Below are 13974 nucleotides of genomic sequence, written 5' to 3' on the forward strand. Positions count from 1 at the left end.
TCATCCTGAGCTAGAAGTTATGACTGCTCAAAGTTGGCCAAAAATCACTGATTTCCATACTTAGCCAAATTTTCTAGATTTTCTAATCCTTTCCAAAAATTTGAAAATTTTCAAATTCTAAGCCTCTTCTTAGCTATTTCAAATTGCCGGATGTTACATAGTCAATTGACCGAACCACGTTAAATCTTTGTGTCTTTTGGTGTGTTTCTCGTTTGTCTTCTTACTCGTGGTCTTTTGAGGTTTGCTTTGCTAGCTTCCGCATTACACCTGCTTATTTCGGTCCTAACACAAAGAATAGGTACAACCAAGGGTATCAAACGGGTGGATTTGTAACATCGTGTAAGTTGAAATAACTATGAAGAAGCTGGAAATTGGAAATAGTCATTTTTTTGGAAGAATTCAAAATCTGGAAATTTGGTGTATGGAAAAAAATGAGTTTTTGGTCAACTTTGAGCAGTTATAACTCCTATATCAGGATGAGTTAGGTGAATTTCCAGTTATATTTGGAAAGCTCTTGGAATGGTCTTTCCAACGCCGCCGAGTTTGCTCGATTCCGAGTTCATATGAGTGAGTTATGCCCTTTGGAAGTTGGGCTGTTGACACAGGGCAGTTTAGTCCGAATTTGTAAGGGTATTTTGGTCTTTTCCCTAACCATTTCTTTTGGTTATATTTAAGGTTTTAGACTGATTTTAAATCAGTTTTCCTTTGAAAGTTGAGAGTTTAGGGCTTTTTGAGAGAAGAGAGAAAGAAGAGGAGAAAGAGAAGAAGAAGCAAGGATTCGTCAAGATCGTCGTGGTTTTCGTAGGGAGTGATCCCTATTAAGGTATGTGAGGTCATAGTGTTGGGTTGGTTCATTCCCCCACACGCCAAACTCGTTTTAATTTCGAGAAAAGATTGGTTGTGGTTGTTGAAGTTTGTGGTTGTGTTTGTTGAAGTTTCTTGTTGGTTTGGTGCATGTTTCCGGTTGTGATTTCGAGTTGAATCTATTGTATATTAAGGGGTTTTATGATTCTAAGTGTTTGGGGCTGGAACCTTTGAAGTTAAGAAGGTTTAGAGTTGGAAAAACAAAGGAGAAAAGTCAGATTTTTGGGGAAAAAGGTTGGGGAGTCGCGCCAGCCAGCGCGCCCCAAAAGGGATTCTGAGCTTCCACCCTTGGGGTGGTGCGCCATGCAGAGCGCCCCACCAGGCCTTTTGAGCTTTGAGGGCTGGTGCCCCGCGCGTCTCAGAGCGCCAAAGACGCCAATCCTTCCCATTCTTTCCCCACTTTTTCATACATGTTCTTTGGTAATGTACCTATGTTTTATAGTTGTTCTCAACACTCTAAGGTACATCTAGACATCCCGAACTCATCCATAAACATGAGACCATTACCCTTGAATCCGTAATCCAATTCGAGGAAAGTTAGGATCAAAGTCAAGTGAAGTTAGAGTCAAGCTTAGAAGTTAAGAAGTAAGTCAAAACAAGTCTTTAAAGTTTTTTTTCAAGAGTCTTTATTGAACGTTTTAACTTCGTTTTAAGGCTCAAGTTTCAAGTTAAGTAAAGAGTATAGAGTTGAGTTCTTTTTCTCAAAAGTTATTAGGGAATAAAGTATTCCCAAAGAAGTTTATAAATGTTTTTACATTTGAGTAAGAAAGGAACTATGTTTTCCAAGAGAGCCTTTGGGCTAAGCTTTGAGCAATTATCTCAAACTAAAGAAAGATGAGTTTAAAACACTTATGAGCCAACGTATTTTTGGGAGTAGTATCGAGCACCGAATTGGGGACGCGAGTTCATATTAACTCAACCCTCCATAAGAACCATATAGCCAACATGGGACTTGACGTGTCATTCTATCATAGTGGTGGTTGTCGGTTAAAGAATCTCCCACTAAAGTTATATTACTTTTATATAAATAAAGTTGAGTTTGTTATTGCTTTATCCTTAACGAACTAAGTTGTTTATAATGTTTTACGAGCCTTATGTATTGCATGTGTCTTATTGCTTTACTTTTGAGTTCAGTCATTCATGAGTCGAACAGAGCTAAGGTAAGTGTTCTCTTGTACTCCTTTCAAGCTTAAGTTGTGGTTTAGCTTTCCATCTCGCATACTCGTACATTCAATGTACTGATGCCAGTTGACCGATGATGCAGACGCAGGTACCCAGGATCAGCATCCAGCACACCGTTGATCCAGCTGAGCACTCCAGAGTCAGTGGTGAGCCTCTTTGCATTCTGGAGGACTCGGTTATTTTGTTCTCTTAGTTTTGTTTTATTAGGATATTGCGGGGTCTGTCCCAACATCCATTTCAGTGTTATAGAGGCTTCATAGACAGTCAGTCAGTTAGTATTGAGTCTCTCATCTATGTATATATATAAATATTCTATTTTGAGACTTGAGTTACCTTTTTGGCCAAGATTTTATCTGTTGGGTTGTTTTATGACCTTTCATTGCATGGAGTTATTCTGTTGAGTTAAGTAAGCTAGGCCAAGGGTTCGCTTGGGTCCAGCAATGGTCTTCGAGTGCCGGTCCCGCTCAGGGTGTAGGCTCGGGGTGTGACAGGATTAAGCTGAATATTTAAATTAGTGGGTTATTGATCCGTTTAAATATTGCTTGGGCTAAAGTGAATTGTTGAAATGAGCTAAAAACTAAGGAAAAATTATGCGGATAAGCAAACATATACTGGTTAATTAGCTAACATAGCTATAGTTTGAATTATTTACAACTCACAGTTTAATTTTATACATATATAATTCGCCTCTCTCCTCTCTCTCCCAATCTCGCTCTCCCTCTCTTCTCTATCCTCTCTCCTCTCTCTCCCATTCTCGCTCGCCAGATATACAAATACATATGTATACTAGTTACATATATACAATTTGACAAATATACATATACAATTCGACATATATACATGTATATACAATTCACCTCTCTCCACTCTGTGCCCTCTCGCTCGTCTCTCTCATGTAGTTACAAATTGTAATTAGCAAACTATAGCTACGGAGCATAGTTAAATTATTTTTGAGTGGCTATATGCGAAAGTTCCCCAAAAACTAAGTCATAGCCCAACTTATCCGATTCTTACTAAATTTAAAATTGGTTTAACATAAGGATACATATTTTTCTCTTGGTGTGGTGTTTTACAAAATGAGTTATCGTTCAGCCTCATGCAACTCAGCAACATAACATATGCAAAATGCTTCTCCCTTAGGCATTTTAATATGTTTGTCTGGTTTTGATTTTGTACAGAATTTAAAAAAAAGAAAGATAACTTTTGAATTATATGGTCTTAAACTAAAGATACGTAGAATGTATCAAAATGTCTTTTCATTTTATGATGTTAAATATGTCATGTGAAAAGATGAAATTATAGAATTGATAAAAAATGAAAGAAACATTCTTTTTTAAATGAACTAAAAGAAAACAAGACAAACAAATTAAAACGGATAACTGATAATAGATCATATGACTTTGATGGAAAACCTTTCCTATTAGATTACAATTACAAATTCATAACCAGCCAAGCCATTAATGAGTATTGGTATTTTGGTGGACACCGCTCCCCTTAGACTTTTTGTTACGATATAATATAAGAAAAGACATATACCCACTGATCTTTATACATCAATATGAAGGTTTTTGATGATATGAAGAAATTTTTAAGCGAAGAGCGAATTTGGTGGATCACCATACAAAAAGAGCCTACTCTTTGTCAAGTCAAAAGGATTTGGTATATAATGGAGTGTATATAATTGGTATAAGTAATATTTATAGATTGTGATGTTCAATTTAGGGGATATACTTTAGATTATATAATGAATGAATTTGATTTATAAAGTGGTTTCACATATGTAATATATGTGTAAAATATATTTAATGTCTGTGAAAATTGATATGCAAATTGGTGATTACCAAATTTTATATGTCAGTAACTATTTTAGTGTATGAACAATGTATACAAACTGATATCTATGAAATGAACTGTGATGTTCAACTTAGGTGATATCGATTTGTATACCAATTTCATACACTACGATACCAATTTTAATTAAGATTCCATATTATATATCTTTCTATTGAATCAAGATTGAATGAACGTTACCATATTTCATACGGGAAAAAAAAATAAAAAAATTATGTTACTTTTTAAAATTTATATAAAAAATAAATAAAATTTAAAATCATGGATGAAAGCATAAAAATTGTATTGAAGTTAAATAGGGAAGAAAAAAAACGTGTATGAAAAAGTTAAAAAAATAAAATAATGTGGATATATTAAGGGAGAAAATTGTGTGAGAATATTAAGGAGAGATTTCAAAAATAAAACAGATTTAAGAAATAAGAATACTAATATTTTTTTTTAGAAAACGATTTTCAAATTTAAAACAAATAAAAACAAAAAATAATATGAATTTTCAAAACAATAAAAAAAAATAGTAGAAAGAAGGCGGAAAGAAAAACTAAAATAGGAGATTAATACTATTAATTAGGATAATAATTAAGAGATTGATAATAATCATGTCTAACTAAATGACAAAATCAAGAATTGATATATTTTGTCATTTATAAAACACTATATTTAAGGAAAAATATATTGTTATTTAATTGATTAAGAATTATTTTAATTCATTTTATATTTTTTTTTGTTTTTAATTAATTTATTATTTGTTAGTTATTGTTAGAAATTTAAGCTATATATTGAAAACTAGAAAATATTGTTAAGACTAGTAACATTCCATCTAAAATATGTCCATTTATTAAATTTTCTCAATTTTTTTCTAACTCTCGTATTATTTGGGAGAAAATGTTCTCTACAATTGGAAATAATATATACGTAGGGGTGGGTATTGGTATTCAGTTTGGTGTGATAATTCGGTAATTGGTAGTTAAAAGTAGGTATCAAATATCAAAATTTTTAATTTTGATTTGGAAATTCGGGAAACAGTAAATTAAACTTCGATTTGGTACGGTATTTGATAATACCGTATTGAAGTTATAGTCAATTATATTACAAAGTTAATACTACTTTTTCAATAATTTCTATTTTCTTTTATGTGGACGCAAGATATAATAGAAGATCAACAAGTAAGAAGAAAACAAGAAAAGCAAATTGATACAACTAAAAGATATGTATTTGGATTATTCATGCTTATTCTTCTTAAATGTGAAGCATTAAACTAATGTTGGAATGAGTGTAAACGGAAGAAGCTCAAAGGATAACAATTAAAGCCTCATTAAGAAATGATAAACTCTAACAGCTAACCATGTATTTGGTCTAATTAACTTTTTTATTATTTATTTAATAAAAAAAATAGTGAAGGGTAGTTTTGTAATTCAACTTTGAGGTTAGGAGCTTCCCATTTATAGTATAACTAGTCCTTAGGAACGTGCGTTGCACGTTTATCCCATATTATTGAATTATTATATAGAAAATATTGAAATTAACAATATTAACTTTATCATTTACATCATATTCATTAAATAAAATTCATAATAGTGGAATGTTTCTTTTTTTTTTTTAATCATAACAGTGGAATGTTGCATTTGCCATCAAGCAAGAAATGTGAAGCTAATTAAGATAATATAACATGTAATGGTATGAATATGTCGATATAACTTATCCTTCGAGAGATATGTATCCTTCATCTACATCAATTAGAATAAAAAATAAAATATAAAAATTATTAGTGTATAAAAGAGTATATATTTTTATTTCATTCTAATCCATACATAGTGATAAAATCTATTGTCTTCCAAATATTCATTCTCTATCTATCAATATTATCACATATGATGACGTCTTCGATCCAAATACAACACTAATGCTATTATCAGTAACAGTTCTAAAAAGACAATGATATTCTTTTTCTTCTGTACCTAGAAGATCTAGTGTAAAGGAACCAAAAAAGTAATATTGGAGCAAAATGAGGTAAACAACATAATAGTTAGATATGGTCATAATTATTATCTAGAATAATTTTCTTCCAAAGATGATAGCTAGGTCAGATCTGAAACATGAAAAATTAAGATATATATATATATTATGTGAAATGACAAAGAAAGGAAGAAGAGAGTTCAATTCACTTACCCAAAATAAGTAAATCAGTGAAAGCACCGATTTGAATTCCTCCGACAATTACCTAAAAACTAAATATTAAAAGAGAATTTTCTCAAAATATGAAAATATATTAGATAATGTTAAAAACTAACTTTGTGAATAGATGGATTTCAACCTCCGTGAAAATTTCCAATATCCATCTCCATCATTGCATGCTCCGTATGAACTTTTAGAACTTATACACATTTTTCTTCTGTAAAAAGCAAAAAAATACAATGAAAGTAATAAGTAATCAACTAATGTATTTAGAGAAAAATGAAAATTTTATTTAATAATCATGCATTTTTGCAAAAATAATGACCATCGGCTGGCCACCTCTTTGCTACACAAATATTATATATAGCTCTCCAAATTTATTACCCTTGCAACTCTTCATTCTCTTTATATTTTATTATCATAATTATATAGCAATAAAGTGAACATTTCTCTCATAATTAATTACCTTGCAACTCTTCATTCCCCTTCTTTATTATAATTATTATAACAATAGGTGAACATTTATTAGTAGAGAGAGAATAATTAAGATTAGGAAGGAAATGAGAAGCCAACAAACGGAGAAAACAAACAAGTAGGTATATGATGATTAGCATTAGTATAATAATATAATAATATGATATATGATTATTATTTAATTAATTAATTTTTATTACTTTTTAAATTTAATATAGGGGTATTTTCGTAATTCAACTCTTGAGGTTAAGCTCTTCCCACTTATAATAATATATGATTTTCTCTTTGGACTTGTACTAATGAGTAATGAATATGTTGATATATGACCTTCATCAAGTAAATAATTTGGTATTCGGGAAATAACGGATACCAAATGGTACTAATGTCTCATACCAAACCCAAACCCGAATACCATAGTTCTAAAATTTTACTCCCGAATACCATATCAAGTACCGATTTTCCAAATACTAAATAACCAAAAAATTTGATTTGGTTCGGTAATTCGGTATTTTATGCCCAGCACTATATATACGTAATATAATTTTACTGAGTGGTTTAATTTTGAGGAAAGTTAAGTGTATGTAGACTTTACTTCTATCTTAGAGTTAAAAACATTGTTTTTGACAGACTCTTAGCTACAAAAAAAACAGTCCAAAATAATATACAAATATAGAGAAAGAAATATCGAAAATAAAAAAGTAATGATAAAATTTGAGAAAAAAAATAAAAAAAAATGTGTAAAGATAAAAAACACTATAAACAACGTGACAAATATTCCTAAATAGTATTCATAACAATGCAAGATATTTTGTGCATCGGGGGGCCAATTAAAACATGTTTCTTTATTAAAATAGAAGCACCCAATTTCCTTCGTTACTACCCGTTTCTGCAGCAAAAGAATTGAGCTTTGCGATTTCAAAGTGGAGAGCATTTAAGGTTCTACCAAGCGTTACTTCATTTATTTTGAAGGAATTTTTCTGGAGTATATATTTTTGAAATTTCCCATTTTGCTGTCGTCACAACAATAATAATAACAACAGATTCAATGAAATTCTATAGGGTCTAACGAGGATAGATTGTACGCAAATTTTACCACTTCCTCATTGACTCATTTTGCTGGTTAATTGGCATAATTTGTTGATTACATCTTTGTGGTAAATTTTTCTCTTTTTATATGTACAAAGATATATTCTCATCTGGGATTTTGGTACTCCATTTTTTAGATTTGTTGGGTTTCCTTTTTGTGTGGCTTATTTTGAATTTGTTGGTAGGGTTTAGCATTTTTTCTAGAATAAATTGGTCCTAAATAGAGCGAGATAATAGATAACAGAGGATTCATATTGCTGAACTAACAATACAACACAACACAATACAATATAATACGATACATTATGAGACAATTATCCAAACAGAGGGTAGAGGTTGCTGTGTCTAAAGCTAATTTATTATTTGACACAAAACTATAGAAATAAACTGTAACTTATTGTGTATTTGGCAAGCATGGGCATAAAGTGAAGAAACAGATGCATCCATTGATAAACTTGTCCAACTCTCCTGCAACCTTTCTGCACAGACAAATTGAGTATTAAAGGACTTAATGACTTTTCTGAATTTCTGAATATTTAGGAAAAAATAAACAATTGACATATAGTTATCCAACAAACATCTACAGAAAGTTTTGTTTTGATGCATACCTGGTATATTGCTAATTCATTCTTCTTTGACATCTCTTCTTTTGGCTTGTTCGCTTCTTAGCAGCAATTTGTTGAGCAATATCTTCAGCAAAGTTCACATACCATTTTGGTTTTTCCAGTAGAAACATGAGGCCTCCTATCAACAATCCAAATATCATACCACAACCATAACCTATTACAACAGCATCCCATGTGAATCCGCTCATAAAAAATGAATCATCATCATCATCGTGTTCAAGTGGTGATTCATTATTGTTTCCACATTCTTTTGACAGTGGAAATCCACATAAATCAGGATTTCCACAATACGAATCATTTGGAAATGTATTGAACTGTTTCCCAATAGGAATGCGCCCAGCCAGATGATTGTATGAAAGGTTTAAGACCTCAAGAAATGTCAAACTCGACAATGGACCTGGAATTTCACCAACAAGTCTGTTCCATGATAGGTCTAATGCTTCGAACTCATGCAACTTTGCAACTTCTGCAGGAATAGGACCACGGAAGTTGTTGTGGGACAGGTTGAGTAACACAAGTGAGCTAAGATTTCCAATGGAATTTGGAATATCTCCTTCGAACCTGTTGCTTGATAAATCAACACTCGTCATAATTGATGTGATTCTCATATCAAACTCATTGCCTTTTATAACCAAACTTACATGGTAAAGGTAATCTGTGTGATGCCTTGTACTTTTTCGAGTAATTCCTGTTTTTTCTTCATCAACATTCATCATACCTCTGAAATTTTTGAAAAGATTAGATGACAAAGTTCCAGTGAACCCATTGCAGGAAAGGTCAAAGATCCGTAACTCAGAAATGCGTCTACTGGAGTTGCCCAAACATCCTGGGATTGAACCACTGAAATTGTTCTGAGCCAAAATGAGGACCTGAAGGTTATACAAGTCACAAATGGATTGATGCAAAGGCCCTTGAAGAAAATTGTTTTCCAAATTAAGCGACCACAAATACATTGTACGCCATACTTGTTTTTCAAAGCCTGTGAGGAAGTTATGAGAGATATCCAGGCTACCCTTGCTTAAGGATGATAACATCCAATCAGGGATTTTGCCATGCAGATTGTTGTGCGAAAGATCAATACTAAAGTATTTTGAGGAACTTCCCTTGAGCTTATTTGGCAATTTCCCAGTTAATTGATTGTGTTGAACATATAAAGAAAACAAGGATGGAAGATGGAATAACCAAGGGGGTGTTGCGCCAGTGAAGTAATTGAAGGACAAATCAAGTTGTTGTAGCTCTTGAAGTCCACTTATATTAGAGGGAAGTGGACCAGTTAGTGAATTGTTTTGCAACTCTAAGAGTGTAAGGTGAGTCAAGGTTGCAATTGAATCTGGGAATGGGCCAGTGAAATTGTTACTTTGAAAATTTAAAGTACCTACCACTGAAAAGTTGCCAAAGATGTCTGGAATCGAGCCTTCAATATTATTGGAAGAGAGAGATATGAAGCTAAGTTTGTTCAGCTTTCCGATAGTTGAGGGAACGTTTCCGGTGAAGCTGTTATCTGTAAGTCTCAACTCTGTGATTGCAGTGAGGTTGTCAATGGATTCTGGAATCGAACCTCGAAAGTGATTGGAAGAGAGATCTAAATCATAGAGTTTGATTAATTTTGAGATAGTTGAGGGAACAGTACCAGTGAAGTTGTTACCTAAAAGTGTCAACTTTGTAATTGCAGTGAGGTTACCAATGGATTCTGGAATCGAGCCTAGAAAATTGTTGGAAGAGAGATCTAATTCATAGAGTTTATTTAATTTTGAGATAGTTGAGGGAACAGTACCAGTGAAGTTGTTACATTGAAGCGTTAACTTTATGATATTTGTGAGGTTGCCAATGGATTCTGGAAATGAGCCTTGAAAATGGTTGTTTGAGAGATCTAAATGAACAAGTTTGTTTAATTTTGAGATAGTTGAGAGAACATTACCAGTGAAGCTGTTACTTGAAAGCGTTAACTCAGTGATTGCAGTGAGGTTGCCGATGGATTCTGGAATCGAGCCAGATAAACTGTTGGAAGAGAGATCTAAATAGCAAACAAAGAGAATGGAGATTACCAATTGAATCAGGTACCTTCCCAAAAATACCAGTATGGGAAAAGTCCAACTCTAAAATACTTCCACTGAAACTCCAATTAAAATTCGGCAAAGTGCCTGTTATTAAAGGATTCCAACCCAATCTCAGGACTTGCAAGTTTGGTAGATGAAAAAGCTGAGAATCAGTTATGTTCCCAAACATGTCGGTGCCCTCAAGACTTAGTTTCCTAAGGGAAGAAGGAAAATTATTAGGTAACTCAAATGGTGCGTGCACATTGCGAAACAACAGTACCTCTAAGTTGGTTAAGTTGTGCAGAAAACTTCTCAAGGTTGTTTGGCCAACTTGGATGAAATTCCAGGTGAGGTCAAGTGAAATCAACTTAGACAACTTGGATAATCCTGGTGGAATCATCTTCCCTTTCAGAAATCCAGAATCCGAAAGATTGAGATGCGTCAAACTATTGAGCTCACTTATACTATTTCCAAGTGGAAAGTCATCCAAGTAGTTGAAGGCAAGGCTGAGTCTTTGGAGATGAACAAGTTTTGTGAGGCTATTGTTAGCATGGATGGTTCCACTAAGACAACTCGAAGAAAGATCAAGTCCTATGACATGACCCGTAAATCCATTGCAAGTAACACCATCCCATTCACAGCAATCTCCTGTAACATTCCAGGAAAAAGTCTTGGCATGGGTGTCTTCGTCACAATAGTGATGAACATTTCGACCAATTGTGAGTCCTTGCTTAAATTGAAGCAAACAAAAAGCTTCATCGCGGGGACAGAGATGTTTCCCAGCATATGTAAGTTGAGATTGTTGGACAAAAAGTGAATAGAAGCAGAAAGCTATTAGCAATTTTTGGTACTCCATTGGATATGTCTAACTAACTTGGTACTTGTAGTCCATCTTTATATAGTAGCAGGGGTGAAACGTGTAACGTACGCACGTTCCCTCCCAGAACTAGTTTTTATACATACGGTATGATCACCCAAGTCAATTTCCTCCTTCACCTAGTACATGCACCCAAGTCAACATGACGATTCATACATAATACTTTTTTCATTCTCACTAATAAACTTTAAACTTGAATCCGTCTCTTAGTAGCCTTGCATAGAGGATTTTCCTTAGCCAAATTCACACATCATCCTGTAGACTTGAAATCGAAAATGTACACATATCCCTGTGCATATATTTCACCACACTTATGATTGAACCTATCAACCATGTTTTCATCTTGCACACCTCATCATCAAGTGGAGATCAGACAGGTGCACATTATTCAAATGTCATAATTAATTCACGATAAGAGATCATTATTTTTCTAAGTTAATGGTTTTGGAACAATTTTCCATTTCATAAAGTCTACACCTTTATGGTTATAAAATGAAAATTGCCAACTTGAGATGTACCCACTAATTGACAACCATAGAAGAAGTTTCGTCCAATGAAATTACGCAAAGAATAGGTGCAACTAAGGTTTTTAAATGGGCGGGTTAAATTAGATTTAATAATGTCAAAATAGGTTAATAAATAGACGGATCGTTGATCCACTTTAATGTTAGATTGGGTGGAAATGAGCTACAAAGGAGGTCATAATCTAATCCGTCTAATTCTTACAAAGTTTTATATTTCTTTTTAGTCAGTCTCAAAAAAAGGTACATTTTTTTATTGAGTAATAACTTAACCTTAAAATGTCTATTTTATTCTTAATAAAATGTTTTATAGTCACACAAACATCGATCTCTGACTTATTTTAGAACACAATTTTTTTTTAAAAAAAATCTTTTTTTCTTGAACTTCATGTCAAGTCAAACTAGATCACATAAAAATTGAAACGAAAGCATCAAGTGTTCTTATATTGGGTGTGGTACGTTACAGAATGAGTTACTATTTTGCCTCTTGCCTAATAATTTTATACCATCGATCAATTTAACATAATCGACTATGATAAGTAAATCTTTAATTTTGCAGGTCACCATATCATATTTACTAAGATTTATTTATAACTGTAGAACAACATAATTTGATTCTGTAAATAAAATAAACAAACACCTTATTACACGTACCCTTAAACTAAATTACAAGTTTGTTTCAAGTTTTAACGTAATTCAAACTCTTAATCCACTGTCAGTGCTTGTGATTGTTTTTCTTTGACAAAAATGAATAGCAATGTTAATTTATTTTTTTATTTCTTCCAGTAACTTTTATTAACCCTTGAAAATTTGAGATCAATTTGAAATCGAAAGTGCATACATCTTGCTCTAAATACATGCGACTCCTATGGTATATTTCACCACACTTATGATTGAACCCTATCAAACCCTTCTTCTTGTAGAGGGTGCACCTTTGTATCTTCGTCGTCGTCATCGAATCATCTTTATTTTCAGTGTTAATAGTAAGAAAAAATATCTTTTCAGATAAAGCTATAATGCATCCTTGGCAACTTCTTTCAAAAAATCTTTGTAGATACTGAGATGACTTCCTTCAAATACACAATTAAAAGAACAAAATTGAGAATCAAATTCTTGTGACCATTTCAGTTTATAACTGCTACACTGTAGTGTCATTATAATTTGCTCCGGTAAGACTCGATGTAACGGAGGTGTAGTTTCTTGCATCATAAAAAAAAAAAAAAGGAAATTTACAACTGATTACAGTTGATACAAAAATTCCGCAAAAGAAAAGGGGAACGTTCTTACTCTTTCATCGAACATCGCTATGCTATGGAATTGTTGAAGAATTTAACTGTTGAACATGGTTTGTTATTGCATCAGGACAGGACTGAGCTTGAAGAAGCTCCAAACGTGCAGAATGTGGCGTAAACTGCAATATGTAGTCTTCATCTGAAATCACAATATCGTTCACAAATAAGCGAACTAAGAATCAGAGATCTGAAAACATTTCAAATGACGAGACACTAGAGAAATTTTACTCGTGTCCTTACTTTCTTTTACTGTCCCGTAGAGCCAGCACAAGACTTCGTCTGCAAATGCTAAGCACACTCCACCCTACCACACCAACAGCCAAGAGACATGAGAACTGGAGCTTAATTACCAGGCATTTATGCATGTCAAAACAAAGAGATTAATACCTGCCAGTAATTTTTCATCTTTACTCTGTGTGTTATATCTTTAGTTCTCAATCTTTCTGTGCGAACTAGACGGCCACCATCATCCCTACAGTATAACACAATTACAGATTCATAAAGTTTACCTTGCGTCAACAACAACAACAACAACATGCCCAGTGAGATCCCACTAGGTGGGGTCTGGGGAGGGTAAATTGTACGCAGACCTTGCCACTACCTCGTGGAGGTAGAGAGGCTGTTTCCGGGAGACCCTCAGCTCAAGAACAACAAATCTAAGTGACAGGAGAGATATAAATAAAACATAACAGCCAATACAAACGATAGCGTATAATCAACAAATGAGACAGTAACAACAAGAAAGTAATGCGATGCGTGAAACGCAGTAAACAACATAAGGCTAGGTCTACTCCAAATGCTAACAACCCATACCCTTGCAAGGGAAGACAACACGCTAGCCCTACTAACCTACAACCTTAATACGAGACCTCCACTCCTTCCTATCTAGAGTCATGTCCTCGGTAAAGTGAAGCATATCCAAGTCTTGTCTAATCACCTCCTCCCAATACTTCTTGGGCCTACCTCTACCCCTCCGCGTACCCTCTACCACCA

At 33.5% G+C, this 13974-nt stretch overlaps 1 protein-coding gene and 1 pseudogene across 2 annotated transcripts in view; both read right to left on the minus strand.

Moving 5' to 3' along the window:
* The window catches only part of LOC102591387 (LRR receptor-like serine/threonine-protein kinase GSO1), a 17883-nt pseudogene extending 6736 nt beyond the window's left edge, over window positions 1–11147 (minus strand).
* A 1574-nt stretch (window positions 11148–12721) lies between these two features.
* The window catches only part of LOC102587755 (decapping nuclease DXO homolog, chloroplastic), a 13132-nt gene continuing 11879 nt past the window's right edge, over window positions 12722–13974 (minus strand). The window contains exons 11-14 of one of the 2 annotated variants that reach the window (XM_015314002.1): window positions 13369–13453; window positions 13222–13285; window positions 12977–13120; window positions 12722–12888 (exon numbers count right to left, since the gene is read on the minus strand). In XM_015314002.1, coding sequence (XP_015169488.1) covers window positions 12999–13120; window positions 13222–13285; window positions 13369–13453 — 271 coding nt within the window. In that variant the 3' untranslated portion in view covers window positions 12722–12888; window positions 12977–12998. Of the gene's footprint in view, window positions 13121–13221; window positions 13286–13368; window positions 13454–13974 lie in introns of both variants that reach the window. The other variant, XM_006358567.2, reaches the window with a different exon arrangement.

The sequence above is a fragment of the Solanum tuberosum genome, unplaced genomic scaffold (assembly GCF_000226075.1).
Source record: "Solanum tuberosum cultivar DM 1-3 516 R44 unplaced genomic scaffold, SolTub_3.0 scf00274, whole genome shotgun sequence".
NCBI classification, from domain to species: Eukaryota; Viridiplantae; Streptophyta; class Magnoliopsida; order Solanales; family Solanaceae; genus Solanum; species Solanum tuberosum.